The sequence below is a fragment of the Aphanomyces invadans genome (genome assembly GCF_000520115.1).
Source record: "Aphanomyces invadans strain NJM9701 unplaced genomic scaffold supercont1.4, whole genome shotgun sequence".
Lineage (NCBI taxonomy): Eukaryota > Oomycota > Saprolegniomycetes > Saprolegniales > Verrucalvaceae > Aphanomyces > Aphanomyces invadans.
Window position 1 is genome coordinate 1,179,284 of NW_008580149.1, and position 27,697 is coordinate 1,206,980.

At 56.9% G+C, this 27,697-nt stretch overlaps 13 protein-coding genes across 39 annotated transcripts; 7 read left to right on the forward strand and 6 right to left on the reverse strand.

Moving 5' to 3' along the window:
• Positions 1-349: 349 nt before the first annotated feature.
• Positions 350-1,610, forward strand: H310_02813 (hypothetical protein; the record flags this gene model as incomplete). The annotated part of the gene is made up of 2 exons (XM_008866448.1): positions 350-1,099; positions 1,137-1,610. 2 exons carry the CDS (start codon positions 350-352, stop codon positions 1,608-1,610), a joined length of 1,224 nt encoding a protein of 407 aa, XP_008864670.1.
• H310_02814 (hypothetical protein) lies at positions 1,574-4,892 on the reverse strand. The gene is made up of 4 exons (XM_008866449.1): positions 4,204-4,892; positions 4,023-4,157; positions 3,747-3,974; positions 1,574-3,696 (listed from the first exon to the last, which is right to left on the reverse strand). The coding sequence occupies exons 1-4, from the start codon at positions 4,885-4,887 to the stop codon at positions 2,035-2,037; spliced, it is 2,709 nt and encodes a 902-aa protein (XP_008864671.1). The 5' UTR covers positions 4,888-4,892; the 3' UTR covers positions 1,574-2,034.
• Positions 4,893-5,384: 492 nt separating this feature from the next.
• On the forward strand, positions 5,385-7,886 carry H310_02815. Of its 2 annotated transcripts, none has more exons than XM_008866450.1 (8): positions 5,385-5,879; positions 5,924-6,198; positions 6,275-6,456; positions 6,522-6,603; positions 6,768-6,894; positions 6,950-7,098; positions 7,414-7,646; positions 7,696-7,886. In XM_008866450.1, exons 1-8 carry the CDS (start codon positions 5,416-5,418, stop codon positions 7,798-7,800), a joined length of 1,617 nt encoding a protein of 538 aa, XP_008864672.1. In that variant the 5' UTR covers positions 5,385-5,415; the 3' UTR covers positions 7,801-7,886. The 2 variants fall into 2 exon arrangements, with proteins under 2 accessions (XP_008864672.1, XP_008864673.1); XM_008866451.1 differs by having other exon boundaries at positions 5,924-6,195.
• A 192-nt stretch (positions 7,887-8,078) lies between these two features.
• On the forward strand, positions 8,079-9,858 carry H310_02816 (hypothetical protein). 3 transcript variants are annotated; one of them, XM_008866452.1, is made up of 6 exons: positions 8,079-8,277; positions 8,337-8,721; positions 8,783-8,997; positions 9,083-9,190; positions 9,251-9,484; positions 9,534-9,858. In XM_008866452.1, the coding sequence occupies exons 1-6, from the start codon at positions 8,095-8,097 to the stop codon at positions 9,738-9,740; spliced, it is 1,332 nt and encodes a 443-aa protein (XP_008864674.1). In that variant the 5' UTR covers positions 8,079-8,094; the 3' UTR covers positions 9,741-9,858. The 3 variants fall into 3 exon arrangements, with proteins under 3 accessions (XP_008864674.1, XP_008864676.1, XP_008864675.1); XM_008866454.1 differs by having other exon boundaries at positions 9,083-9,484; XM_008866453.1 differs by having other exon boundaries at positions 9,251-9,858.
• Positions 9,859-9,965: 107 nt separating this feature from the next.
• H310_02817 (hypothetical protein) lies at positions 9,966-11,694 on the forward strand (the record flags this gene model as incomplete). Its single annotated transcript, XM_008866455.1, has 8 exons — positions 9,966-10,234; positions 10,278-10,323; positions 10,386-10,494; positions 10,597-10,740; positions 10,806-11,011; positions 11,071-11,175; positions 11,232-11,356; positions 11,475-11,694. The coding sequence occupies 8 exons, from the start codon at positions 9,966-9,968 to the stop codon at positions 11,692-11,694; spliced, it is 1,224 nt and encodes a 407-aa protein (XP_008864677.1).
• A 91-nt stretch (positions 11,695-11,785) lies between these two features.
• On the reverse strand, positions 11,786-12,629 carry H310_02818. Of its 2 annotated transcripts, XM_008866457.1 has the most exons (4): positions 12,470-12,629; positions 12,264-12,422; positions 12,072-12,207; positions 11,786-12,019 (listed from the first exon to the last, which is right to left on the reverse strand). In XM_008866457.1, exons 1-4 carry the CDS (start codon positions 12,596-12,598, stop codon positions 11,898-11,900), a joined length of 546 nt encoding a protein of 181 aa, XP_008864679.1. In that variant the 5' UTR covers positions 12,599-12,629; the 3' UTR covers positions 11,786-11,897. The 2 variants fall into 2 exon arrangements, with proteins under 2 accessions (XP_008864679.1, XP_008864678.1); XM_008866456.1 differs by having other exon boundaries at positions 11,786-12,207; positions 12,470-12,624.
• Positions 12,630-12,808: 179 nt separating this feature from the next.
• On the forward strand, positions 12,809-13,102 carry H310_02819 (hypothetical protein; the record flags this gene model as incomplete). The annotated part of the gene is made up of 2 exons (XM_008866458.1): positions 12,809-12,907; positions 12,950-13,102. The coding sequence occupies 2 exons, from the start codon at positions 12,809-12,811 to the stop codon at positions 13,100-13,102; spliced, it is 252 nt and encodes an 83-aa protein (XP_008864680.1).
• A 164-nt stretch (positions 13,103-13,266) lies between these two features.
• Positions 13,267-16,305, reverse strand: H310_02820 (hypothetical protein; the record flags this gene model as incomplete). The annotated part of the gene is made up of 11 exons (XM_008866459.1): positions 13,267-13,434; positions 13,482-13,559; positions 13,612-13,701; positions 13,752-14,070; positions 14,116-14,264; positions 14,396-14,571; positions 14,626-14,947; positions 15,007-15,234; positions 15,276-15,520; positions 15,568-15,819; positions 15,867-16,305. 11 exons carry the CDS (start codon positions 16,303-16,305, stop codon positions 13,267-13,269), a joined length of 2,466 nt encoding a protein of 821 aa, XP_008864681.1.
• Positions 16,306-16,672: 367 nt separating this feature from the next.
• On the reverse strand, positions 16,673-18,933 carry H310_02821 (hypothetical protein; the record flags this gene model as incomplete). 20 transcript variants are annotated; one of them, XM_008866479.1, is made up of 11 exons in its annotated part: positions 16,673-17,123; positions 17,174-17,341; positions 17,391-17,492; positions 17,680-17,819; positions 17,867-17,918; positions 17,961-18,055; positions 18,104-18,255; positions 18,311-18,407; positions 18,451-18,648; positions 18,712-18,732; positions 18,783-18,933. In XM_008866479.1, the coding sequence occupies 11 exons, from the start codon at positions 18,931-18,933 to the stop codon at positions 16,905-16,907; spliced, it is 1,395 nt and encodes a 464-aa protein (XP_008864701.1). In that variant the 3' UTR covers positions 16,673-16,904. The 20 variants fall into 20 exon arrangements, with proteins under 20 accessions (XP_008864701.1, XP_008864699.1, XP_008864685.1 ...); XM_008866477.1 differs by having other exon boundaries at positions 17,391-17,506; positions 17,640-17,819; XM_008866478.1 differs by having other exon boundaries at positions 16,717-17,132.
• A 399-nt stretch (positions 18,934-19,332) lies between these two features.
• H310_02822 (hypothetical protein) lies at positions 19,333-21,062 on the forward strand. The gene is made up of 8 exons (XM_008866480.1): positions 19,333-19,375; positions 19,436-19,488; positions 19,541-19,664; positions 19,707-19,784; positions 19,829-19,942; positions 19,991-20,140; positions 20,185-20,248; positions 20,299-21,062. The coding sequence occupies exons 1-8, from the start codon at positions 19,364-19,366 to the stop codon at positions 20,352-20,354; spliced, it is 651 nt and encodes a 216-aa protein (XP_008864702.1). The 5' UTR covers positions 19,333-19,363; the 3' UTR covers positions 20,355-21,062.
• H310_02823 (hypothetical protein) lies at positions 20,253-23,556 on the reverse strand. 4 transcript variants are annotated; one of them, XM_008866484.1, is made up of 14 exons: positions 23,378-23,552; positions 23,213-23,325; positions 23,128-23,158; positions 22,890-23,061; positions 22,513-22,838; positions 22,324-22,464; positions 22,154-22,270; positions 21,638-21,819; positions 21,518-21,590; positions 21,244-21,468; positions 21,069-21,187; positions 20,729-20,998; positions 20,651-20,680; positions 20,253-20,546 (listed from the first exon to the last, which is right to left on the reverse strand). In XM_008866484.1, exons 1-12 carry the CDS (start codon positions 23,477-23,479, stop codon positions 20,980-20,982), a joined length of 1,620 nt encoding a protein of 539 aa, XP_008864706.1. In that variant the 5' UTR covers positions 23,480-23,552; the 3' UTR covers positions 20,253-20,546; positions 20,651-20,680; positions 20,729-20,979. The 4 variants fall into 4 exon arrangements, with proteins under 4 accessions (XP_008864706.1, XP_008864703.1, XP_008864705.1 ...); XM_008866481.1 differs by having other exon boundaries at positions 21,234-21,468; positions 23,378-23,508; XM_008866483.1 differs by having other exon boundaries at positions 22,513-23,061; positions 23,378-23,556.
• Positions 23,557-24,073: 517 nt separating this feature from the next.
• H310_02824 (hypothetical protein) lies at positions 24,074-24,693 on the forward strand (the record flags this gene model as incomplete). Its single annotated transcript, XM_008866485.1, has 2 exons — positions 24,074-24,348; positions 24,573-24,693. The coding sequence occupies 2 exons, from the start codon at positions 24,074-24,076 to the stop codon at positions 24,691-24,693; spliced, it is 396 nt and encodes a 131-aa protein (XP_008864707.1).
• Positions 24,613-27,104, reverse strand: H310_02825 (hypothetical protein). The gene is made up of 12 exons (XM_008866486.1): positions 26,896-27,104; positions 26,752-26,836; positions 26,434-26,696; positions 26,307-26,389; positions 26,149-26,252; positions 25,958-26,097; positions 25,822-25,873; positions 25,470-25,751; positions 25,324-25,410; positions 25,165-25,278; positions 25,074-25,121; positions 24,613-25,014 (listed from the first exon to the last, which is right to left on the reverse strand). The coding sequence occupies exons 1-12, from the start codon at positions 27,058-27,060 to the stop codon at positions 24,737-24,739; spliced, it is 1,701 nt and encodes a 566-aa protein (XP_008864708.1). The 5' UTR covers positions 27,061-27,104; the 3' UTR covers positions 24,613-24,736.
• Between the last annotated feature and the right edge of the window lie 593 nt (positions 27,105-27,697).

Genomic DNA, 27,697 nt, shown 5'->3' on the forward strand with positions numbered 1-27,697 from the left:
CTTCTGCGCTTGGTGAAGGATACCAGACAATGGAACTTCATTGCCACGAAAACGGCGGAAACCCGACGCAATATCCTCCCACCACGATACCCCGAGCTTGAACAGCAACTATATATTTGGATTAAGCGCTCGATGGCATCCATTTGTGATTTGCTCAACTGACTTGCGGTCTAATTTTTGACCTCTTTAATCGAATATTTTGGTCTCATTCGATACCTGACAAACTTTATGCGTACACCTGTGTGCAAAAGTCGGTGGATGACTGTATGTCGCTTTGATCTGGATCATCTCGACAAGCAACAACCGAAGCGCCACATGTCATGTTGGAACTTGCGACGTGTCCACCGCGATGAAGTTGTTTGTCGCCGTCGTCGCTGCGTCGGCCGCTGCGACCAAACCGTCCGTGACGGCGCTGCCCATTGGCGAGCGCACGCAACTCGGCGAGGAGCTGGCCAAGTGGCGCCACGAGTTTGGAGCTGCTGCCGCGGCGCAGGGTGTCCTACCTCGTGCCCCTGCAAGCTCGAGCCCATTGGAGTTTGAAAACGACGCGCTCCAGCGGTTCTACAACAACAAAATCGCGATCGAAGAGGCTCGTCGCAACAACCCTGATGCCACGTTCAGCTCCAACCACCCGTTTGCCCTCTTGACGCCAGCAGAGTTCAAGAAGTTCGTCGAAGGTGTGTCTGTCGAGGAAACGCGCAGTGCGTTCCGGTCGCTTCCCTCCATCGACGTCAACGTGAGCAGCGTCAAGGCAGCGTCGGTCGACTGGACCACTGGCAATTGCGTAAACCCCGTGCGCAACCAAGGCCAGTGCGGGTCGTGCTGGGCCTTCTCGGCCGTGGGTGTCGCCGAATCGGCGCACTGCATCGTGACGGGCCAGCTCCTCGACCTGTCCGAGCAGCAAGTGACGAGCTGCTCCACCAACGGTGGTAGCGTGGGCTGCCGAGGCGGGTGGCCGTTTGCCGCCACCACCTTCGTGTCCACTCAAGGTCTGTGCCTGGAACGTGACTATCCCTACACGTCTGGCAAGACAATACAAACTGGCACGTGCACGAACTCGTGCTCCAAACAAAAACTCCAAATTGGCCCTGCTGGCCAAGTCACGGGCGAAGCGCGACGCGGTCTTGAACATCCAGCCCGTGTCGGTGCTGGTCGAAGCGGGCAACCACGCGTGGATGAACTACTTGTCGGGGGTGATCTCGCAATGCTCGGGTTCTCACTGCGACCACGCAGTCATTGCCGTGGGGTGCGACGGTTCGTCGTACAAGATCCGCAACTCGTGGGGGACTAGCTGGGGCGAAGCCGGCTACATCCGCCTCAAGCGGGGCGTCGGTGGCATTGGCATGTGCAATGTCGCGGACATGGTGGTGTTGCCCCAAATTACCGAACCAAGCCCGCAGCCCACGCCGCATCCTGGCTGCGCCACGTGCAACGAGTGCTATTACTCGGCTGATCGTCGGTGCTTGAACTACAACAAGGACGACTGCGATTGTTACAGCGCAAACTACGGCTTCATCTGGTGCGGGCCCGTAAACGTCGTCGAATGCGAGGCGCGCGCGGGTCTCGAGTGTGTGTGTAGCAGTGGAAGGTGTGTGTATCGTCGTCAATAGACGGTTCAAACGTGTGGTGCTGGAACGCGTCGCGCTTGTTCAATGGGTCAGCACTTGCGTTATAAAGTCACAGCCAACGATGGATGGGCTGGAAACCTCGCCACACATGAGCGGCGCCACGTCGTGATACCTGAAGTCGAAGTTGCCTTGCCTTTGTCCTGGCACACAAGCTGTAAGCCCCCTTCCTTGCGCACGTGGCGTCGACAGAGCATCGTGTGTGCTGTCGTGAACGGCAGCGCCATACCCGTGAATATGGCTGCTAGAAACGAGTGTGCTGCGGGAGACGTTGACGTGTATTCAAGAAATGGGGCGACTTGTGGTCGTAGCAAAATCTAGGGTACCTCACACACACAGAGGCACAACAAGGAGGATGTGCAAACGTAGGAGCAAAGGGGGGGCGAGAGGCGGCCCTGTGGCCCCACGATTACGCATGAAGAGCTGGGAGGGCCGGGGCGGCGGTGGGTGCGTGTTTGGCGTCCAGGTAGCCGTTGGTTCCGCCAAGTGACACGTCCGCCGCGTCGTCGCTGCAGCCATTGCTATGGGAAAAGATTTGCGCGGCGGCACCGGAGCGCCAGTGTCCGGCGTCACTCACGTGGTGGTGCTGGTGGTAGAGTGGGTACGCTGGTCTTCCAAGAGGCGTTGGTCCGTTGTACATGCCGGCGGTCGAGTACAGTCGAAAGTTGTCGTGGTGGTGGTGGTGCGACGGCGGCGGAGCAGAGTACAGTGATGGACGAGGCGGGGACGACGATGGCCCCGCGTTGTCGAGGACTTGTCGTGGCTTGATGCGGGGGGCCGGGAACGGTTCGTGCTTGCCTTTGTCCGGCCCAAACGATTTGAACACGAGGGGGCGGTAGCTCTCGTGTTTGTCGAGCACGCTCGAGTTTTGAAACCGGTTGATCATGGCGGCTTTGCCCTGGAGGCGCGCGTACGAGATCGCACACACCTTTTCGCTGTTAAAGTTGCGCCACCGCTGGCCATTGAACGCGTTGTAGAACGGCACGATCGCGTCCGTCGTCATAAAGTTGATAAAGGCGTAGCCCATGTTGCACTTGTTCTTGAAGTCGATGGGAAGGTAGAAAAAGTCGTACGAGCCGTGGTGGCCGTGGTGGTTTATCTCGGCCAGGAGCATCGTTTGCGTGTACTTGTTGGGGATGTTTCGGATCATGAGCGTCGTCCGCGTGTCTTCCCCCTTGTGGACCCGGTCAATGCCCAAGCTGTACTCGGTGGCGACGACCGGAGGCGAGAACGGCGACGTGTATTGGTACGACGGTCGGGGCAGAGCACGGAGCGGCACAGCAGCGTGGGGCGCCATCGAGTACTGTTGGTGACGACTCCACGTTTGAGTGCACGTTGGGGGGGTCGCGCCGTAGGATGCGATCGGGTACGCCGACGCAACTTGCGACGGCCGATGGTTCTGCTGGTTGCCATGCGATTCATTCGACCGAGGGGGGGTGGGTGCAATGGTTTGGTACAACGAAGGCTCGGACAACAGAGGATGCTTTCCCGACAGACCGACAGTCGAAGCGGGATCGGTTGGACCCCACTCGCGTCTGGACGGCGACTCGAATGAGTCAGTAAACTTGTACTGGCTGGTGGTGGATGTCTCGGTCGTTGCTTTGGCGGCGGCATGGAACAGGTCCACGAGATGCCCGGTCGGCGCCGGGGCGACCATTGCAGACATGGCCAACTGGCCGCCACTTGAGTCGTCGTTGAGCTTGGAGACAGCCTCCAGCACATCCCGTGAGTCGTTGAATTCGACCGTGAAGCGGCCAGAATTCTCGTCCAGAGGAATCACGGAGGCTACTGCAGCGACTTGGGCGCATATCGCATGCACGTCGTTCATGGACGGCAGTGGTTCGTTGTTTACTTCGACCGAAACGATTGCCTTCCCCAACGCAAACGCCTGCGCCGTGCAGGGTGACGTCGGCGGCATGGCCATGCTAAAGTCTACGGAAATGTCGTCGTCGTCCAGCACGGCTGCAGCGCGCTGAACAGCCATCGCGGCGTCGCTCCGGTTAAAATAGGTGAAGAGCAGTACGCCATGCGGCGCGAAAGCATGTTCGCAGTGCGCGACATCACCACAAGTCTACCATGGGGGTGGGAACCCGCTCGACGGTCGATCGAAGAATGGCTTACATGCATGACGCGTTGGATCGTCGACACTTGGCGCATCGTCATGTGCCGCGCCGCGCTGCGCACCAACACGTGGCGGGTCGCGTCGGTCGACTCGAGCGCTGAAAACAAGTCTTCCAGTTGGTTTTGGGATAATTCGTGGCGGCGTGGCAGGTTATGTCCGTGGTCGTTGGGGAAGCGGTGGACGCGCCAGCTCCCCATGTCGTCGCATGCAGCCTTGTCGTTCGTGGTCTACGATAGAATTGAGTCCATCTGCCAATTGTACGCACGATGGGGCACCAAAGTCGACGGATGGCCCAGCGAAACGCTAGAAAACGCCGATGTGAACGGGAGGCTTGCGTCTCCTACACATTGCTTGGAGCCGTCGTCGCTGGACGTTGACGACGGCATGGCGTCATGCGCGGGGTTCATCCACTACACCAGCACGTGTCACGAGATGCATTTGGTGGATCTTGCGTACAGATTGATACGAGAACGACGAGCGAAACGTGGGCGACGAGCTATCGCCGCCGCTGCTGGACGACGTTGGGCGATCGAAGCTGCGGGTCCAACCACCACCGCTCCACATGGCTTCGACAGCGTCTGCAGTGGACAGCTTGCGTGGTGGTGGGTCCAACGCACTTGCTTGTTTCAATGAAAATGGAGATTCCAACGTCGACGCCGTCGACCCTAGCGGGAGGTAGTTGAAGCTGTGGTGCTGCAACGATCCGCTTTGATGAATATCCTTCGAGCACGGATCGCAATACGCGAGCTCACATGCTGAACAATGCAGCACCGCCGTGTCCAGAATGCACTCGTCACATGCCGTGTTCCTGACTTGCGTTGCGTGGACGAGTTTACTCGGACAAACGTCTGGAATCGAGTCGATGCTGTGGCGCTGGAAGGATCCTTTGCTATGCCGCTGGTCACTGCACGCAAGGCAGTACAGGAGGTCGCAGTCCGCGCACGAGTGGGTTGCCACGTCGACACATTTGCAGCACATCGACGACTGCAACGTTCGACACGATCGAGTGGACGCTGCAGCGGGGGACGATGGCGCGTTCGACGTCTGTAGCGCACTCATCGCTGCCTCGTTGGTCGCACTCGGCTCGGACCAGCGCCAAGAATTGGAAACTAATGGATCAGTGTTCCGAAGATTTATCATTCGATTTCGGCCGTCAAGTGTGCCCCTTCACGACAATGCGATCTAATCCGACGCACGTCCAGCGCGATCTTTTTTTTTCGGTACCAGAGCCGTATCCATGAAATATCTATTCGACAGGGCTATTAATACACCATATACAATACAATGTGATACAATCCATTTATGAAATTTGACAATATATCATGTGTCAAAGGAATCAATCTTGAAACGACTCACAATGTTGTGACATTGCGTGCCTTTCAACGATGCATCCATCAAATCCGTCCCAACAATGCTATTACCGGGCGTAAATGCATTTGCTGAGTGCGCACTGGCTGTTGTTGTACATTGATTTGCGGGTTCTTCAATATTACACCTTGCAATGTGATATTTTGATGCTTGGACCGTATTAAAAATGCCTGGAATTCACACTATTTTACGATGTTTCGCACTGCGGACTGAATATCCGGATAGTCAGATACACATTATTTATGAATCGATGAATTTAGTGTGGTGTTCACGATTGCCCCGACTCTGCCTCGCACGGCGATGCACAACGGACGAGGTGGGTTGACGCGGTCGCAACTCAAGACTGTGGCGCTCCGCCATGCCACTGTAGGGGGCGGCTTCTTGAATAGCTACGCTAGCGCCGTCACCATGCACCCTACCGCCGACATTGCGCTGCCGGACTTGTTTTTCCGCCTCATGTGCCATGACTGCGAGTTGTACAAGAGCGAAGTGGCGATCAAGACGTTGAACCCCGTATGGGCGGCCGTGGAAATGCACTCGAACGAGCCACTACAGCAGCATGCGTCCAAGTTTATGGCCGACGACGATGCCGACTTTGACGTCGTCGTGTATCGATTGATCAACGGGGCGTCGACGTCCAGCACCCCATGCTTTCACGCCAAGAACCACATCGTGGTGAACGATGGAATCGACGAAGAAGATGAGAACGTTGAAGCGTACTTGGAAGATGACTTGAACCCGCACGGGTCTGGCATTCGCTTGTCGTAGGTTGGCTCGCTTGCCTATCCCGTTCAAACCGATATCGTAGGTCGGGCAGCTGGGGCAATGACGACGACGTCGCGGACGAGAGCGACAGCGACAGCAGCGCGAATGACCTTGAGCCGTTCTTCGAGGAAGAACTGTTCCGGTTTCACATCGCCCTGGATGAGCTCGAGCCGCTGCAATGCGACTTTCGTGAATTGTTTTACTTGCCCCTCAACACGCTTGTCCTCGAGTTTGCTTCTACATATTACGTGCGCCGCGATGTCATGACGATGCTCGTGCAAAATGACGTGATCAAAGCCCGGCGCACGCCACGAGGTGGTATGTTTTCATTTCATGAGGGTTTGAGCTTGGCAGCCCGCTGTACCATGGACACGGTGTATTCATGTCGGAGTAGATTTTGCAGCGCTGCCGTCGTCGCTTCCGCCGCAGTCCGAGTTCCACTTGGACACAGCTGCGGACCTCCTCGACACGACCATTGCACTCCATCAGCAGATCCAATTTGCCCAAGCGGATGTTGTGTTGAAGCGGCAGTTGGTCGACGAGCGGTTGAAGGCCGAGGCCGAACACGTTGCCAAGGTATCATGTTCGTGGTGCTTGGCCTCGAGAATAGTTGTGAGCGACGTCCTGGTTTTGTATCGTAGGAGAATGCCAGACTCCAACTCCAAGCTCGGATTCTCGCGCTGCGAAAGCAAGCGCTGCAGAAGCAGCAGAGCCTCGACCAAGGTAAATCTCCAAGTCCATTTCATTGTGATGTATTCGCGCCGATGCACCTCGGCTCGACGTTGTTTTCGTCATTGGTGCTGCGTCGTCGTGGCTGGTGGAGTGCACATGACTGGATGGGTTCCTTTTGCTCGACCACGTGTAAACAAACCCGTGTCGAGGTGCAGTAAAATCCGTCCTCAAGGTCGAGAAGCACATGCTGTCGGCGGACCAGCGGCTGCCGCGGACGTTGGCGCAATTGTCGCATCTTGAAGCCAATGCAAACGAAATCACGAATGGAATTTTGTATCGTCGGTGCGTCGTCCCACCGAGCGGCAATGAACCACGTACTCATGAATGAGAGGTGTAGGTTGGACGTCCTGCGCGTAGCCCACAGCATCCGCGCGCTCCAGGCCACACTCGTCGTGCAGCTCTACGACATATACCCCATCGCATACCTTGGGGCGGGCGAGTACTCGATCGGCGGGATCAAGTTCAACAATGCCGATGTGACCAACGGTATGTGTGGAATTGATGCGACTTTTTATTATTCTTTCGAGGTTTGTATAGCGATGCGTGTATTTTATTGACCCGACGACTCTTGGGGTATTGGGGGTTCCGGGGTTTGTTGGGAATTGATGCGACTTTTATGAATACTCTTGAGGTTTGTATGGCGACGTGTGTATTTTATTGACCCGACTACGTTGGAGCTATTGGGGGTTCCGGGGTTTGCATCAATGCGACTTTTTATGAATACTTTTGAGGTTTGTATGGTGGTGTATGTGGATGTGCATGGGAATGTTGTCGCGCTCGGGATTAAAGCTGTCATGGCAGGGAAGGACGAAGAGCTGCTATCGACGGCCCTCGGATACATTGCGCACTTTGTCTTTTTGCTGGCCAAGTACTTGAACGTGAACCTCCGGTATGCGATAGTCCACCTCTCGTCGCGGTCGTACATGCGCGACGATGTGAACGACCCGACGGGAGAGTACCCGCTGTACAAGCGTGGGGTCGACAAAGATCGGTTTGACAAGGCGTTTTTGTTCTTGCGAAAGGATGTCGAGCAGGTGCGCGCGTTCTGTGTCGAAATATGCACACGGTTGACTCGGTGCGTAGATGTTGCTGGCGCGAGGTCTGGAACTTGTCCAGAATGCTCAACTGCTCATGCGACTCACGACCCTCGTCGAGTCTGAACTCGAGTGGGTCAAAAACAATTCGTAGACGATAGATCGATCAAGCACTTTGGTCGTAACTCAAATCATCTCGTGAATGACGGAGTTGGTCGTACTGGCATGTTTCCGTCGTTGGGCCCTGATGTCAAAGGAGCCACAGAGCACATCCTCTTTGTTCACCTGTTAAATGGCAGACTTGTTCAAGCTGTGGGCCTGCATTAGGCGGCGAAATCTCGCGACGGTCTGGGGCCGCTCATGGCGCGCTGACTAAACGTGGCGGCGCAACGCCTCGTGGCGCGCTTATACGGACAATCCGGATAAAGATACGAAACGTCGAAGTTCAATGGGCATGCGTCGCGGCGGCAAGTGGCGGTATGGCGGCGGCGTCGGAACCACAAGTGACCAGCGACTGGTGGAGCAGGCCAAAGCGTCGATGGTCGAGCAATGCGCGGCCGAGGTGGAATCAGCCAAGTCGTTGCTTACCGAACGCCTGCGAAAGGAGCAGAAGCGACATGCCAAGGCGATGGTGAGAACGGAAATCGAGGACGAGTGTGCACTTCACAAAGCTCATCCCGGGAACGTTAGGAAGAGCGGGAAAAGAGTGCGGAGGAGTTTTGTGTCAACCTGCAGGCCAAGTACGAGGACCTCCTCGGCTTCCATGCCGCATCGCATCAACACCAGCTCCACGTGCTCCAGGAGTCGCTCAATTCCGTCCGCAGGACGCATATTTCTCTGGAGGACCACGAGTTAATCCTACACCAAAAGACGGCCAACATAAACGACTCACATGCAAAGGTTTTGCAAGAGGTGCATGCGTCAGCCGAGAAAGCGGCGCAAGAAGCACTGTATGCCCAGGAGCGAGCGATGACCGCCACGCATCAAGCTATCGTGTCCCCATTGCATACCCAGATTGCTGAGCTTCAAGTCAAATGCAACCACGTACAGCGAGCGGTAGATGACCTCACTAAGCGTACGGATCGCCGGACGGCAGCTTTCGTTGAGAATGGGGTTTGAATTTGTTGCGAGTGTAGAGCTCGCCAAGAGCGAGGAAATGCGTCACGCCGAAGTCCTCCGTCGAACTCAAGCGGAGACCAAGTTGCATGAATGCACACGGCATTTAATGACAATGAGAAATCAAGTAAAGAAGGCGACGGCGGGCATCGCAGAGTCCAAGACCCAAGCCAAGACGATGGCACAACAAGTCGCCGATGCACAAGGGCAGTATGCGGAGCTCAAGCTGACGTTGGTAGGATCTTCCCGCCATGAAAAGCAGTCCATGTCATGGTGGCAGATTGTTCGTTCCCTTGGCTGTGATGGCGTGATTGTCGTAGGTCACATCGGAAGCCAACTTTGCTAGCATGGTGAAATGCCTAACGCAGGACATCCAGTACCTGCAGCAATCTCTCGCCAAGGAAGAATCGTCGAGGGCGGCTGTGGAGGCATGTGTCCATCTAGATAGCAGACACACTCATGAAGTTGACGACCAGATGGCATCGTAGGAAAAACTAGCGGCCGCGACGTCAGCCATGGCTGCGTGTGCCGCGTCGAAGCGGAAAGTCGAAGCGCGAGAACTCCTGGCCAAGCACCGGTTGGACCAATTGCAAAGTAGCTGGGACGCCGACGTCGCGCGGTGGACGGCGACCGTGCAAGAGGAGCGCGAAAAGGTCAAGCTTGCGAACGAAATCGCCGACCAAGTGCGGGGTCAATTCATGGACCTCCAGCGTGAATCCCAGGTGGGTGCGCCATCACTTGTGGAACGACCAACAGAATTGTGCGGTGCAGGACATTCGTAGCCAGCTGGACGCGGCAACAGCATGCAAAACCGAGCTCGACGCGTCGTGGACAGCGCGCATGTGTGACGTCGAGTCGAAAGTGCACGCGTTGGACGCGGCAAACCAAGCGCTGCGAAAGGACAATGCCGCGCTCAAGCAAGAGTTGCGCGTCGAGCAGGCGCTCTTCAGAGGCGCCAAGGCATTAAAGTGTAGTTGAGACAGCATGGCCAGAACGAGCGACGTCATCTCGCTGAGCGACGCAAACGTGAGTTGGGGTGATGTCTCATTGGCCAATTTCAGACGAAAATAAGCCAATCAAACTATTTAAAGATGCATGATTGGCTAATGTCCCCTCCATTCAGCCAATCGCCTGCATACGCTTTCGTGAAACGGCGACTGAAACGACGCGACGGTTTCATGATACACCGAATAACCCGACACAATGGAGGCAGCGGTGGCGATCTTGAAAGAATCGGCGGACGAGAGCACGACTGGACCTCCCATCGTGGTCAAACCGCCCGTGGTAGGGGAGGTGCCGCTCCTGGCGCAGATGCAACTGGCCATGGATCGACTCGACAACAACATGACGACCCAACCGGGGCCCCTTCTCGACGTGGCCGTCACAAGAAAGCAGTCGTGCTTGCTCAAGGACCACGTCGAGCCCCGTCCAGACTTTGCCAGCGTCAAGTTTACACTCAAGAATCGCTTCAGGTGTGTTTCGTCGCCGATCCCATTGGGTAAGTCGGCGTTGTAGCCACTTGGCGTCGTTCCGCAAGAAGAAGATCATTGAAAACATTGAGGTACGTGGTGTTCCCGGGGGCATAGGGTCATGGGACTGCTGTCTCATGGACGGTGGTGGCAGGACCTCAAGCAAAAATGTGTCGCGGTCATCGGTCTCGGCGGTGTAGGCGCGTTAGTCGCTGAAATGTTCACTCGTAGCGGGGTGGGCAAGCTCACCTTGATTGATCACGGTTCGTGGCCATGTCAATGTCCCGACGAGCGAGAACGCTCAAGCGCGCGACGGCCTTCCTGTTGACCGACTCTGTGTATTTATCGTGTGAGATCATGGGTAGGAGTAGTGAAGATGGCCAGCATGAGCCGCATGCACTATTTGCCCGAGCACGTGGGCATGTCCAAGGTGCAGGCGTCGCGGTTGTACCTGCGGCACTTGAATCCTCACGTCGAGATCGAGACTTTTCATTGCAACGTCAATGACGGTAAGGAGCAGCCACCCGTCACTAGGTCATGGTTCATGCGTTGGTGGATGGGACGGACTCGGTAGAGCTCGACGCTGAAGTGTTGCTGGATGTGCTCCAAGACTGCAAAATGCACCAGACGTCGACCGGGCCGACGGATCAAATTGGCCTCGACCACCACTCGAATCCATCGCATGCCCGCGCCAGCCATGGCCACATGCAGTTTCGATTGCCCATGGATGCCATCCTGTGCTGTGTCGACAACTCGGCCGCACGAGGGCGCGTCAACCAGGTAATTTAAGAGGGACCGACCTTGGATCTGAACCGTGGCATCAAGGAAACCATGCCTAGATAGCCCTGCAGCTCAGCATTCCATTGATCGACGTCCGACTGTCGCCGTGCAGCTCGGCGATTACCGTCCAGACCATTTTCCCTGGCTACAGCGCGTGCATGCAGGTACGTGGCGGCGATCGACGGCATCGTCATGTGACTCTGGAGTCGCATGCTGGCAGTGTCATTGGTCAGACAAGTTCGAAGCAGACGCGATCGTGGCGGACGCAGTGTCCCGAGAGTGCCCGGCTACGTTGCCCCAGTGCGAGTTGATGGCGGCGGGCCTGGCGTCGCAAAGCGCAATCAAGTACGTTCGGCATGCCATCGACGAGTTCCGTGTTGCCCATGGCACGCTGGCAACGACATGCGTGCGAATTTGTTGCGACAAGTGCTGTGGTTGAATCGGGTCCCTTGATTGCGCTTAGGTTGCTGCTCGAGTTTGGCGAGCAAATTCCATTCTACCGGGTGAATTGCCTCGACATGGACATCAGCACGTTCTGGTTCAAGCCGAATGAAGAATGCGCCGAGCCCATGTGCAAGCTCAAGCAAAGCGAGTACCAGCTCGACGTGGAGAAGCAGGTCGCGGCTGCGGAACTCACGGGGTCGTCCCCGACTGAAATACACGACGACAGCGACGGCGATTGACGGCGTCGTTATGCACAGCGGCGCAAGGACCGGCGTGGCTTCTACAGCCATGCAATTCGCATCCGCGGGTGCTGCGGCCAACAACAAATCGTGCTCTGCGTATGTGTCATTCTGTTCTAATATCCGCAATTTACATCGAGACAGCTTGGTCGTGTGCGTGCTACCAAGCCATGATGGAGAAAGGCATGGCTCCATCATGGGCTCTACTCACTCACGAGGGACGTGGTGGGGGCTCCGGCGACCCGTTGAAATATGCCATGAAACGCAGCTTTCTCGGCCAGCTTTGCTTGTGTTGCGGCCGCCTGAACACTCGCCAAATGCTTTCCTATGTCGTCGTGCACGTTCTTTTGGAAGAAACGCGGTGGGAGCGCACGTACGGAAGGCGAGCGAATCGGGGTCTCGCCGCACAGCCTCCATGATGTCATGTCTGGCTAGAGCAAACTCCTTTTGCTTCAAATGCGCTTGGCTCTTCCGATACCACGCTTTGACGTTGGACGAGTCGCTCTTGATGGCCTACGTCCAACACCACGTCGTCGCAAACAATCGTGGCAGCGGGCGGCGCGGTGAACCTGAGTGCAGTGCAAAATGGCCTGGTCAAGATGACACGCGCCGTCTTGCAGGCAGCATGCTGCGATGTTGACATGCAAAGTTGCAAGCATCGGCCCCACTGCTTCAAGTTCCTCTTGTGCGTATTTGCAGCTCTGGGGAGTCTCGAGGAACTGCAACCCCTACGATCGCGACGACGTAAGCTATGGCTGCGCTGGTCGACGCATACCCGTTTGTAGTACGCTTCCGCCCGTCGAAACTCGTTTGCTTTGAACGCATCGTTCCCTTTCGTCTTGCAATGCCCAGCCAAGGCCACTTTTACCCCCACGAACGACATCTCGGCGGCGTCTGGCATCATCGCATGTCGTGAGGTGTGTGTGTTGCATGGGGGATTTTAAACAACTTCTTCATCTATTCAGGGATGAAAAATGGATGAAAATCGATTGCTTGTGCGTCGATTTCGTGTGAACGTCGTTGAATTCATTTATAATTGAGATAGATGATGCCGTCCTGGGTTCAGAAATGTTCTTATACCAAGTTGTACGTGCGAATCGCACCACCAGCCACCATGAGCACGAACGGCGCCAACACGAACGTCGCCCTCGGACGAAAGCTGATCCAAGAGCTGCAGGAGATGGGTGCACAAGTCCCAGACGAGCTGCTAAAGGTACAAGAGTGGCTGGAAGTGTGTGAGAAGAACGCGATGCAGATTGCGTCCAACATCTCGGACGCACGACGAGACAAATCGCAACAGCGCCTCAAGGCGAACGAGGCCCTGCTGAAAGACCAGAGCGACATGTTCGACCAAATTGCCCACACGTACAAAAAGTTGGCGCAGGACGACTCGTGGATCAAAAAGTAAGACAGCAAACGACAAATCTCGGGAACCGCGCCATGTCGTCCACAGATGTGTGCATACATCTATCGCGTGACACGACTCGATGCACCAGTCGTTCGGGATGCATGGGACCGATCGTCGAAACGAACGATGGTATATAGGTAGTACACACGTTTCATTCGTCACGCTTAGATGGGAAGGCACTTGGTTTCCCAGATGCGATTGCCGACATATTGCAGTCGGAGCGACACATATCGCAGCGCAATGCCTTGAAAAACAAACGCGAGCAAGCTGTCGTTCTCGAGCATGTCCTTGAACCGTTCTTCCGTCAAGACGTACACGACACAGCGCTCCATCTACCACATCGTCGCGTCAGTCCGCTGTCATTTTTTCGTCTTCGAACCGTGACAACAGACGTCTTTCGCTTTTCTCCCGTGAGCAAACACAGCTCTCCGACCAACGCACCGACCGAAATGTCCTCCTAACGACGATATACCAACGTTGGAGTCGACACAGGGCGACGTCGGCTGCACCTTGGTCCCTGCTTCCTCTTCTACAATCGCCTGCATGCATCCTTCTGCAAGCAGCATCGCCGACGTGGCTGCATCACCTTGGCGCCACACCTAGCCGCGTGATTCGCGACCTCCATGCCGTCCAACGCGGTTGGTGGTACCTGAACGTTGCCTGGGATTTCGTTGCGGTCAAAATACGCGAGGAGCTTGTCCAGCACCGCAAGCGGCTGCCCGGGACACAAGTTGTGCAAGCGTGTGAGGAACGCGTGTTCTTTCGGAAGCGACGGCTCTTTCGTCATGGCCGGCACGGCCTTGTACCGGTGCAAGAGCTCGTTTTCACTCCACTCGATCGCGTCGTTCAGGTCGTCGGCAACGTGAAACACGGGCGATGCTTGCATCAACATGCCGCGGCGGAAGCGCGTGTACGCCGCGGGAATCGCCGTGAACACGAGGCGGCATTCGTACGGGGCACACACAAACCTGCCCATGTGAGTCTCTCGGGTCGTACGTTGTCATGCGACGTACTTTAGCTTGGACAATCGATCCGCGGCCGACGAGTCGATCGCGACCACCAACGTAAAATCCACCACCATGCACTCGAGTTCGGGAAACTTGACCAAGAGGTCGGTCATGTACTCGGTCAACTTGTGAATGTTGCCAAAAAACAAGTGCCCCTGCCATGCACAACCAACGTGAGACGATCACGGCGATCCCTAGTTGTTGTTGGCCGCGCAGCACCACATTTGCCCACTACTTGCTGGACGATTCCACGTGGCTGCATGGTTAGATGTAAACCAGGGTGTACCTTGAGCTGCACGACATGCACGTTTCGAGACACGCGGTCGAGCACTTCCAGGTCGGACGTGCTGCGCCAGGCACTACTGCGTAGTGTAGCTGCGCTCATGCTTCCGCGCAACGGACCCGCCGGGGCGCTCTGCGCGACAAAAGCGACGCACGCCAGCAACACTCCGACAGCCAATCCTGTCGAACGTAGTCAGGAGCAATGTTGTCAACGAGATATATCGGGGGAAGGACCTTCGTTCATGCCCCAGAATGTCATGGTCAGGGCGATCACCCACACCGTCGCGTACTCGAACCGGTCGAGTTCCGCGTACGTGTCGACAACGGCTTCCTTGCACAGGTCCAGGCCCACGTGGACCATCAAGCATCCCGCCATGCATCGCGGGACGTACGCGACAATGCCCGGCCCGGCAAAGAACAGGATGCTGACGAATACGCCAATGAGCACCGACTGGAGACGGCCACCGCCGCCGCACTTGTAGTACAGCGCGGACGTCGAGTAGCACAAGTAATTTTGAACGCTCCCGACAAGGCCGCCAAGGGTGTTGGAGATGCCCTGTGGAAAACAGCAGCATAGGGTTGACGCGAACGAGTGCGGCGGCAGTCGTGGCGTACATGAGCTTTCAGTTCGTCGTTGATGTCGCATTCGTGGCCCGTCGTCAGGCTGAGCGACGGGATGTTGATGGGCACGTGCATGAGACTGAAGATGCTGAGCCCGACCAACGTCCCAAACTGCTTGGGAATGACCGACCACTCGACGAGGGAAAAGTCGTAGTGCGACCACATCGAGTAGAACGGCACCTCGGGCGGTCGTTCAAAGAACCAGTTGTGGGCGCGGGCCGTCTACGCTACTGCATGACGTCCGAGCTCGCGCAGCGATGTACCTCGATCGGGATGCCCAAGATCCACAGGACTACGTAAAACAACGGAACGATCGACACAAAGTAAAAGGGCGAAAAGAGCGGGGACTTGGCAAAACGCAGACAAATGCCAAGGACGACAACGAGGGCGACCGACGTCAGCCACAAGTACAACACGTCCGGCTCGGCGAGGCGCACGAGGCCGTCCCACGTCCATTGCACCGACACACCCGTGGCATTCTGGAGCCCATTTTGGACAACAAAGACCCCTACACGTCAGAGTAGTTGGTATCGAGTCGGAACGAGATGGCAGTACCAATGCCACCGATCGCGCCAATGATAATGTGCTTGGGGAAGAGGTAGATGACAGACCCGAGCTTGAAGTACCCCAGCGCGTAAAACATGCAGCCCACGACCACGGATGACAACGCGTACGCGACGAGAATGGTCGGAAGCGCCGTGGGCGATGACGCGCCGACCTCGGCAACGATCGACAAGGACAGCGTGTGCATGAACGGAACGTTTTCCACCATCATCATGCCCACGGAACAATCGAACGAGCTGCGCACTGCATGACACTGTCAACAAAACGAGTACAACCGGGAAACGACATACCGGCAAACACGAACTGGCAGATGAACGTGGTGAGAAGAAACATTTGGATCCCGATCGCGCGCGGCGCGGGGAGCTCGGTCCATTCCAACGGAAAGAACGAAAGTCCAAACGGAATCGAAATCATCAAGTTGAGGATCACAGCAATCAGTACACTTGGCAGCGACTGCAAAATTGCACGGGGCGACAAGTCGTCGATTGCAGTGTTGTGGCTGAAGACGGACCCACCGTCGATGCTCATTTTCGCTGGGGAGAACTCTTGGCTCGACGGCGCGGCCATCGTGGGATCATACTCGCGACGAAGGGGTGGCGCATGGAGCAACCCTCCTGCTTTCATGTGTTGGTGATGGGTCGGCATGGCGCGCATGTCCACCGCCGTGACGTCTGGCAGCGACGAGCTCTGCGGAAGCGTCACCACGTGGTCGTTGGACGCCGTCGTCATCTTGGTCGCCTCGACGACCGAATTGGACACACGGATCAGCGCCGACCTCTCGTTGATCGGCGATGTCGTGCTCATTGGTGGTGCCGCCTGTCCTTGCGCGATCAGCGCAATGCAATTGCCAAAATGTGACAACGACGACGTAATTTTGTCCCGCGGGACGTCGACGTATCCGGATATCCCACACCCTCTGCTGGCCACGATTAAATATCAATACAAATACCATGTGGGAAATGATATGTTTAAAAAATGGAGCGCGCGTCTACCCGGTGGTATCCGGATTTTGAACTCGGCGAACGCCACGCCATTCGGGTGGCACTTCAACTTGGGCGACACCTGCTGGTGGCCCCTGCGAGCCACCCAAACCAGTCGAGGACAGCGGCCAGATGGCCCTACGCGCCGCCGCTTGTCGTCTTTGTCAAAAGAGCGAGACATCGTAGCCACAAAGTGATATAACGAATGAAACATGGGCTCTTATCGTTGCAGGCGCGGTCGGACGATGCGATGCATCCTCGCTGGTGGTCCCATGTCGTTGACATGTGCTTCTGGCGGCCCCGTCCTCGCGTGCGTTGTCAGGCAAGCGCATGCTGCGCGTCGCGCAGTCAGCTAAAGTCGTCGCCATCGTCGTCGCGGCCAATGTGTTTCCAGTTGAGTAGCCGCAGTCGTCGTGGCACGATCAGGCTGGACCCAAGAGTGACTTCGGACAGGACAAACTTGAGTTTTTCTCGCTTCATGGCCACACGATTGAATTCTGTAATGCTGAGAACGTCCAGTGCCCACAGCGCTTGCTGCGCCAGGTCGGGTTTCGTCCAGTCGGTCAGCTTCGGCGCCTACCGATGTCATCCAGGCGGCACCCCAAAGTCTTCCGCACCTTTCTCGCGTCGACGTCGGCACTCGGCTGGTCGTCGGTCTGGTTTCCTGGAACTCCCGCATAAGCATCACTCAAGATGTCCCGGGTCGACTCGACTGCAATCGGCGTGACTTTGGCACTCGGCGTGGGGGCTGGCTGCAATTTCGTGCCTTGCTTCGGTCGCAGCATCTACGCACCATCGATGACGTGGCTGTCTGACAGAAGAGGGCGGGATTACGTCCTCTTCCGCCGACGTGAGGTTCGGCGACGTTGTGTAAAACCCGCGGCACGTCTTGAGCAGTTTGATCGCGGCTTCGACCCCGCCGTGTTGCCCAATGACCTTGGCAAGCGTCTCTAGTCATTCAAACGCGCGTGAGTATACATCGTTGTCCGGTGCACGCCGCAGCAGATCGGACGACTTTGACCGCGGTGCGATGGAGCTGTCGGTCGACAGCCAGGGAGAAGAGAGGCATGGGATGCATGGTACCGTCATGAGGAACGCCATGTTCGTCGTTGTGTTTTAACACCTTGGGCGGGACCAGCACCGTGAAGAATCGGCATGCATGTGCATACACGTCATAGTGCGTCTCGGGAAACGTCGAGAGCGCGGCGCCGACAGCCGGAATGACGTCGAACGCGAGCACGTCCGCTTTGCACTTGGCCATATCTACGAGCTGTTATGTCGTCGACGATTGCTCGTGCGAGAAACACAACCTGCGTACTCCCCAACCAACCACGAGAGTCTTTTGATGGCGGCCAGTTGGACCTACGGTCGTGGGCAACGTGGTGCATGGGATGGACGACGCACCACGTCCGACTCGGCAAAGTCGGTCATGACTTCGACCGCGATCGCGACGGACGCGTTCTCCAGACGCTTGACGGATTCGTCGCCGCCGTACACATCTACACTCGTTACGGACCATTCGACGTAAGTGGCAAACCAACGATTACTTTTGAAGATGGCGTTGACGTCTTTCCGAATGAACGTGTCGAGTGGATTCGCGTCGACGACGCGGTTGAGCGCCGCGATGGCGGGGGTGTCCATCACAAACAGCTTGACGTCGTGAATGACAGTGATCATGCGAAGGCAACGAAGTGCCATCCTGTTGAATTCGTGAGGACGCGTCGGGCGGCAAGTGGGACCGACAACGTTATTACCGCACGAGGGAGACGCGAGAACGGTCCAAGTCGACGGCTTCGACGGGGTCGTACAAGTCGGGGAACGGTTCTGGCGCGCGACAGCGCCCCAACCATCCTGCCGCACGTGTCATCGTTCACTGGTATTCAACTGCGCCTACGTTTCTTGGTATCGCGTTCAGGCGCTGGGATCATGGACGAGTACGTCTCGACGGACGTCAAGAGGATCGAGATCGCGTCTTCGTTCTCGGCGACGAGCTCCACTTCCGTCGACACGTCGAACTCGACTTGCTTGAGGCGGTCCAGGACGTCGGGGTTGTCGCGATCTTTTGCCGCGATCCCTTCGCCCTCTTCGCACACTGCATGCACGCGGCAAATCCAATCAATACCTCTGCCAACGAGTCAAAACCACGGAGACGTACGCTCGAGCAAGAAGCGTACGACTAGTGTGCACGTGTGACACCAACGTCGGCAAGATCGGGATGGACCATACCTGCCAGATGAGGCTCGAGAAGGTTGGGGTAGTCGTGCGCGATCTTTACATGGGCCTTGATCTCCGCGCGAAGCATCGAGATGGACCCGCCCATCGTATACTTGCCGCAGTTTCGGGCATGAAACGCTTGCACACGTTTCATGGATGGCATCCACAACACATCGTGCATGAGGGACTGCCGCCAAGAGGTGGAACGTACCTCACGAAAGCATTGGCGGATGGATGGTATGTGCATTCCATGATGTGCTGCATGATCGTTGCGCTGTCGTTGCGATGTGTCGTGGGCGGTCGGGGACAAGCTGTAATCTCTAGGACGCAGGTCCAAGCGGCTGCAGCCTCAGGAGACACTTTTCCTACTCGTCAAGAGCAGCGTTGCGGGAGTGCACCAACCTTATCATGCGCGCGCCCACGGCAGATCGGCGGCGTCCTCGACCGCCTTGCCTGGCAGCTTTTCATACGTGAAACCGTGAAACGCTTCGTATTTGAATCGACCAATCACATGTCGTCAAACCACGTGAAACCCATGTTGATTGGTTAATTGTCGGTGGTGCCAGAATGGACGATTCTACCGAGTTCTCGATATGCCGCTGCCGGTGGGTCGCCATGCGGTCCTGGAACGAAGGCGCATGGGTTTGATGGATATCCTCGTGTAGAAGGATAACAGAGAGTACGGGAAGCAAGAGTACTGGGACTCACGCTTTGAAAGGTATTGCTGTCTCCGCGCGTCGCGTACGGCCACCTCATCCATGGCGATGCAGCGAAGAATCGTACGACTGGCTCGCGCGGTACAACGACGTTGCGACCCTCCTTGATCAATACGTGCGAACAGACCAGCGCATTCTCATCGTTGGATGCGGCAACTCGACGTTCAGCGTCGACTTGGTACGTAAAGCACTGCCGCCTCGTCTTCACGACGTCCCGCAGTACGAAGCTGGCTACACCAACATCGTCAACCTCGACTTTTCCACGGTCGTGATCGACCGCATGCGCGCAAAATACTCGGTACGTCGCAATCGTCTTCATGGCGCGTTGACACTCGTGTCCAGGTGTCGCATCCGCTGATGACGTGGATCGTCGGCGACATGCTCACGTTGACCGAGTCGTTTGCCCCGCAGTCGTTTGACGTTGTCATCGACAAGGCAGCGATGGACGCGCTGATGGTACGATCGAGCCGTGGTCCATCTCTTGTGGCGGCAGCGTCGTGGTAGGTCGAAGGCGGCGACACATGGAGTCCTCCATCGCACCTCTTGGCAGCGGGGCATCAAATGTGTGCTGGCGTGCAATCGGTCCTCACGGCAACAGGAACCTTTATACAGATCTCGTTCGGCCAGCCGCACTTTCGCAAGCGGTATCTGCTGGTACAACACCCACCGTTCCCATCCCTGCCAACGCTCTTTGCTAGGGTGACGCTCCCCACGGCAGCTTGAGCACGGCATACGGGTGGAACCTCCAGCACCACAACATCGGTACGAAAAAATGGCGTGCGCATGTATATTGTTGGCTCAAACGGCCGCAGATATTGGCCTCGGGTACTTCTTCTTTGTCATGCAAAAGGCCTGTGGCCAGCAATAATCGACCTCAGTCAATGCGCGCGAGCATCGAGTCGAGACCCGCGATGGAGGCATGGTAATCTTCCACGACAAGTTGCATCTGGGCCAGCTCCCGTCCAAGCACTTGATGAACGGCGTACAACGCCAAGAGGCCGCACATGTAAAACAGCACCACGCCAAACTCGACTTGATTCGTCGCCGGGAGGTGCACGATCTAATGCGCCACGTTGGCAAGTGGGTACACATCCACACAGGATGGACATCATTTGCAAGTGACCGATGTGCCAGCCCAAGCTCGTCAAACTCGGCGCTGCTTACCTTTGTTGCGTCGCCGGGCTCCACTGGCGCCTACCTCGAGCATTCCAATGAGCCACGCACGCAAGGCGGGCGACGTACGGCGGGCGGTGGGGGCTGTGTCTCGTTCTCGATCAGGTCGCTCGTGTAGAGCTCCAGTCGCGCCATCTTGCCCGTCTCGGGAGCTGGCATCGCGTTCGTTTTTTGCATGGCGGTGACAAACGCCGTCAAGTCTGCTATCGGGTCGATGGCTTCGATCGCAGCAAAGACGTCGTGGAGGATGTGGTCGAGCGATGTGTCTGCAACGCGGCATGCCGTTCGCCACGTCGACGAGATCTTGGCCAGTGCCGAAATCACGTGGGCTTGGGCGCTCTAGAATGCAGCATGGATCAGTCTCGCCGCCATGACAAAAAAATGATCTCTCTCGACATGCATCGCGTACGATAAAGTCGCCATGCACGGCGGCGACGGCCGCGTGATACTGGACGTCAAAGTCGACGGTGGCGTGTTTCGCAAACGCGAGTTGCTTGGCCGCCATCGCCATGTCGGTCTCTTCAAACTCTAATCACGTGCGACTCAGCGCGTCGTCCCGGCCGTCCAGCATGACCTTGACAGACCCGCTTGAGTTTGACGAGACGAACGTTGGCAGGGTCCTTCCACCCGAGCGACACGAGCGTCATGATTCCCTTGTCGGGCGACTTGGCTTCGTCGACGGCCTCGCGCTCGACGGCACGCAGTTGGGCGTGTTTCGCGTCCAGCTCGCGTTTGGCTTGATGGAATCGGACGGTCGCGTCCCGTTCGTTGGTGTACACGCCTTGCCGCTTCAACACAATGCGTTGGACCTGCGAGCAGCGACGTCATCGGTCCGTCGATTTTTTGTTGGCTCTGTACCATCGACGCCAACTGCTTTTTGGCATGGCCGTGCGCGGCTTTCAAATCTTTCCACACGGACGGGATCGACCCTCTGTGGACAAAACGCTATGGCATCTCGACGTAGCGCAACCCGCGTACCCGATCGCGTTCGAGAAGTCGCCATGAATGCGGGCAAACACTTGGACGCTGGACTGGATCTTGTCCCATGCGTGCGCGAGCAACTCGCCATCCAAGTCACTCAGCGCCCACGACGCACTCGATGCCACTTGCTCCAGTCGCTTGGCATGCACGTCGAATGTGGTTTGGGTCAGTGCAAACACCTTTCAACACACAAGTTGAGCCAAACGTGCCGCGATTTCTGGGACTCATCGAACTCTTGCCCACTATGCATGCCGCATCGAGCGCGAAACACACAGACCCATGCTGGTCCAAGCCATTTCAAAAACACCAACAAGAGGCACATCGCGACGCAGCAACCGGTACACTTCCGTTGTTCAGCCCCCCAACAACACGAACGTCGATGGACAAAGCCATTTCAAAACACCACATCGCGACGGCGGCGCACGCAGCAATGGCATTTGTTCAGTCCCAGCGCACCAACTCCCCAACACACGCTCCAACATCGTCATGCACTCAACCATGTTTGGCGCGTACTTCGCTCAGTTTTGCCAACGTGTCGAGGTCGGTGGTCACTTGATCCGTGGCGTACGTCAGAATGTCGTCGGGCGAGTGGCAGTCGTCTGAAAAATCGGCGACGCCGTCCCGCGCCGCCTGGTTCGTGTGAAGTACCCAACGGGAACCAGCGATCGGAGGCGTTGAGTTACCGTGAAAGCAGCATCGGACTCGTCAAAGAGCGCGTTGTGCGTGGCGGTCAAGCACGTCACCATGTCCTGGTACATGGCCGCAAGTCGGAAAAACACTTGGTTTTGGACGTGCTCTTCGCGCTGGACTTCAATCCCGTCGAGCTAGACAAGGCAGAGCTGACAAAGTGCAAAAAACGCGCGCGCTCCCACCTTGCGCAACATGTCCGCCACGACGCTCTCGTGCCGCAACCGCTCGGCTTGACACGCCGCGTCTGCTTGAATGTACACCTCCTTGGCGGCGCTGCTTTGATCGAGAGCCGCCTGGATCTTGAGATTCAGTCCCGCGACGACTTCATCGCGCTTGGCCTCTAGCAAGGCAAGCGGCGGGTGCTGCAACGTCGGTGTGTTCTTCTTGGCCGCAATCTCGCTCTCGGTTTTATCCCTTGTCGAGTTGCGAACGCGGATCGCAGAGTCCGCGGCCTTGCACGCTTTGAAGTACTTCTCCTTGGCGGCCGCGACTTGGTTCCGCTTCGTCACTGCGACAAGCCGCCCATGACACGGCACGCGAGCAACAACAAAATGCGTACCGAGCACCTCGTACGACGACCGCATTTCAAAAAATACTTGGCGCGTTTGATTTCGGTACTGGTTTACATGGTCCTGCAGAGGATTCACAACGTTCGTCATCAACGACGTGGCGAAACGCCGCTTGGTCGTGGACGTGTCGACGGCATGCTTCATCAGCGCATTGTGCCAAGTCTACTCGCAGTGATGCTGTTCGATGGGGAGAGACAGGGACATCTCGTTTTGCAGGTACGCACTGACCTTGAGAACGGGCGCGACGTTGCCACTCTTGCTGATCGTGGGGGTGTTTGTGTGAGGTCACTGACACCACGAGATAAACGCGTACATGTTCGGGACGTTCTGCAAGGCTTCTTGAATCTTTTGGTACGCTTTCGCATGCCGGTCTTCCGCCGACGCGAGCTCTTTCAAGTTGAACGCGATGGTTTTGCACGACCCTGCCTGCAAGGGACTCGTAATGGTCGCGTTGCATTGGAATGATTCCGAGACGTACCCCCTCCACGGTCTTCTTCTCAACAAGGTCCAGTCGGTAGCACATGCTTCTCAGCACGGATCCTGACGCACGGCAGTCGCTCTCGCAGCCTTCCACCACCATCGGCCCCCGTCGTCGCGCGTCCGGCGAAGATTGCAATGTCAAAACGGTCGAGAAAACGGTTTCGACCACAAAAGAACTCTCTAATTTAATTTTCATGTATACTAAATTATACAAGTTCCCCCACTACAACGACACGACCACGATGGCGACCCATGCATGACGCTCTCTCTCTCGCCGATGCGGCACGACACATGCGCACACCCAGCCCAAACGCGCATCCTCGACGACTAGGTCGCACCGTTTGTATATCGACGCTGCTCGATCGATCGCCCAGTGCGTCCATCCACGTTGCGCACGCAATGGCTAGCAGGGTCAACGCATTCACGACGAAGTCGGTATTTGAATCCCATACGAGTCGATGGGTGCTGCATGGCATGGATCAGCAGTCAGGTGCGGTGGGTGGAAGGCCCCTCCCTCGACCTTGGCGGTCCAGCGATCGGTGGCAACGTGTCAATGAAGTGCTGGTACAACCAAAACGTTGGTGTGCGGTGTGCCCACCATACAAATTCCAAGTCCAAATCAAATCACGCGAGCTGATTGGCCGATGCCAGCACATGCGTTCGTCGGCAACTTTCGAGTGATCAGGTCGAGGGGATGGCCCATAGCGCGTTGCCGATGCCGCGGCATCCCGTTGGTGAAGACGCCGCGTCCCAAGGGGAGAAGCGCAAGAAGAACGTCGACCACAGCCACGTCGACCTGACAAGCACAGCCAAGCGGGTCAAGGTCGATGACGTGGCGCCAGAGACGCCACCGTCCAAAGCGTCGGCGCTGTGGGTGCAGCAGTCGCACGTCGTGGTCGGAAAGCCAAAACCGGCCATGATGCGCAAGTCGGCATCCGTCAACGACTTGTGGGTCAAGCAATCGATTGCGTTCGTCACGAGGGATGCATAAGAGACGGAAGAAAAAATAATGTCATGGCGTCGTCTTCTGTACACTTGCGCAGCGCCGTCTTTCATGCACGAACGAGATGGCATATCGCCGTAGACACGGCCATAGGGTGTTTTCGAAGGAAACTGTCGGCTGCACACGTCGACACCCCGGGTCCGCGGCTAGTACTACACATGGCAGCCACGAGTGGCTGCTTCGACTGTAGTCGGGCGTTGCGTTGGCTCGCCATCGACCCAAGGCACGCAAGCCACGACGACGACCCAAAACTTGGCATTCAAACCAACAACCAAGCGGACCATCGGCAGCTCAACAACCGATTGCATTAGCAGCATTCGAACGCACGGGCCAACGTCGCAAGTCGACAACGTCCTACTTGCGATCATCGCACGAGTTGTCTTCTTCGACACTGTCCAGGCTCGACAGCGGGGGTTGGACAACGTTGCGGATAAACTGCTGCACCTTCATGTGGTTCTTGACGCCTGGCGTACCATCCTCGAGCCCGCTGCTCACGTCGACTCCGAGAGGCGTTGCCACCTGCACCGCACGTGCCACGTTGAGCGGTGTCAGTCCTCCAGCCATGAGGCACGGAATGCCGGCTTGGTCGAAGCTCGCCGCGACGTTCCAGTCAAAAACGGCGCCGGTTCCTCCTACACGTGCATGATACCATTCGAAGGCCACTCTTCTCGACGACGGTCCGATCTCGTACCCATTTGGCCCTTGACGGCCGTATCGAGTAAAATCGCGACCGCATACCCTGGCAACATGTCAAAATTGTACGCCTCGCCCAACAGACCCACCGGCTTGGACGTTTTCTTTGATCGCTTCGACGTTGACGCTGCCGCCAGTGTGGAAACCAGGCAAGTGGACGACGCGGATCGCCGGCACGACGAGGTCGCGGCACACTTCGAACCCTGTTGTCCACACCATGAGCCCATGCAAGCATACGAGGCACGCACCTTCGTCGCCATGCAGTTGAATCAAATCGAGCCCGACTGTCTCGGCCACGTGGTTCATGTACTCGACCGATTGGTTCTGGAATACACCTACGTGTGCCCGCGTTAGCTCGTGCGACTGCCGGGCTTCGTCCCGCGCGCGATCGTACCAACGACAAGCGGGGTGCGGGCGCTCGCAGCCGTCAGTTTTTTCGCATGCGACTGGAACCACGTCGAGATGGTGTCCATCGACGACGGCGATGACGACGGAAACGTATCCAATTCAATCGTCACTCGCGACGACCGCTCGCCAAACTTGCGAACGACTTGGACAATGTCCGCGGCGGTGTCCAAGTCGACATGGCGCGGAGACTTGGGCACAAAGATGATCCCTATCAAGTTGGCGCCGTGTTTCGCCGCCACGAGTGCCGTCTCGGCGTCCGTGATCCCGCCTAGCGAACGTCAGCGCCATCCCTCGGTTTGACCGGTATCAAATGGCCACATCGCCTGGCGCGCACGCACATGTCTTGACGAGGGTTTTGCCCTGGGTGTGACTGCTAACGCCCTTGAGCTCCTACATCGACAGCACCCGAGTCAGCCGTTCGTGATCATCATCGCCGTGTCATGGAGAGTGTGTTTCAGGGAATGCGATGGTCACCTGAATCATGTCTTTCACGTTGTGGCACCGCATGAGCATTTCCCCAACCAGCACGCCATGGGCGCCGCACTCTTCAAACTTGAGAGCGTCCTCGCGGGTGAAGACGCCGCTGAGCGCGAGAAGCAGGATGCTGTCGGGTCCTGTCGTTGTGGAGTGAGGACGCCTCGCGGTCGACAAGGTCGCGCACCAACCTTCCAGCGGGATGCCGCGGCGGCGCATGGCGTTCGCAATGTCGACTGTCGTGTTCAAGTCGAGCTTGAATGTCCGCAAGTTGCGATTGTTGACGCCAATGAGCCTGGTCCACACGTTCACAAGTTAGGTCAGCCATCGAGGAAGTCGGTCGTCGCACTTGGCACCGGCTTGGATAGCCACGTCCAGCTCCTCTTCGTTGTTTACTTCCACCAATGGTTCCATGCCGAGCTCGCGGCTCGCCTGTCGAGAGAGCTGTGACAAGGACGACGTGACATGGCGACTACCGTCAGCAACGTCGTCAACTCGTCCAAGGTCAAGATGGCCACAATCAGAAGCAAACTGTCGGCACCGTACGCGCGGGCCTCCAGCACTTGGTACGTGTCGAAGATGAAGTCCTTGCGCAGAACGGCAGGACGACGGGCGGTGCCGAGCGTCTCGACCTTGAGCGCGACATCCAGCATGTCGTCGAGCGACCCCTTGAAGCGTGCAGGCTCCGTCAATACAGAGATGACGCTCGCGCCACCTTGCGCATACAGCATCGCTTGCTCTGCAGCACCATCGAGTGAGCTGGCACGGAAACGCAAAAGAATTCCACACAGTACCCGGCGCATCGGCGTCAACGGCAATGTCTCCTTTGCTAGGGCTGGCTCGCTTGAACTCAGCAGCGACGGCGAGGCGTGGAGCGCTCTGCACACACAAACATACACCTGCTTCAACACACACACATGGACGCATCAAGCGATCACCTGTCGAATCTTGTCCAGGATGGATACCGCTGCACCATGCTTCGCTTCGTACGCAGCAATCTTCTCCCGCAAGTCCGTCGAGCTCGTCACCTTCTTCGCATCAGCTACATGCACCTTTCGCGCTTCCACGATCCCAAGCAACAAGTCTTGTGCTCCTTTGCTCATACCACACGTCGTTGGACCTCGAATTCGCCGTCCACAATCGAAAACTTGCGACTCACGTCAAAAAGCATATATATATTCATGATAAATACTACAAAGAGTAGAACATGAATTAGCAACTTAATATATTATGTACTAGTAAGATGCTTGATGTTTGTTTTTAATAAAAATGAGCACACTTTAAAAATGTGTTGTCAGCTTGGCAGAGTGTTCAAAGGGTATATTATAGAATATACCCATCCTATCCAATATACCTGGAACATTGGATATTATCACTCTGAAAGGGGATAAATAGATTGTGGGCGGTTTGGGGGACGGCAGTCGTGGTGCGGTGGCCGGAATTGCAGCGGCGGTGGGGTGGCAGACATGACAACCGCGGCAGTGGTGACGGCGACGATGTCGGTGTCCGTGGCGTAGTTTGGCAAGGTGTTGACGACTGTGGCGTTGGCGGCGGTCGCGGTGGCAGTCGTGGCGTTGACGGCCGTTGTTGCGGCTGGTGACGCGAGGCAGGCACAACGGTGGTGGCAGTGTTGGCTGCGATTGTGTCGGCAGCCCTGGCGTTGGCCGGCATGATGTTTGACTACCGTGGTATCGGCGGCAATGGCGTTGGCCGTGGTAGCGTTGAGGCAATGGTTGCGGC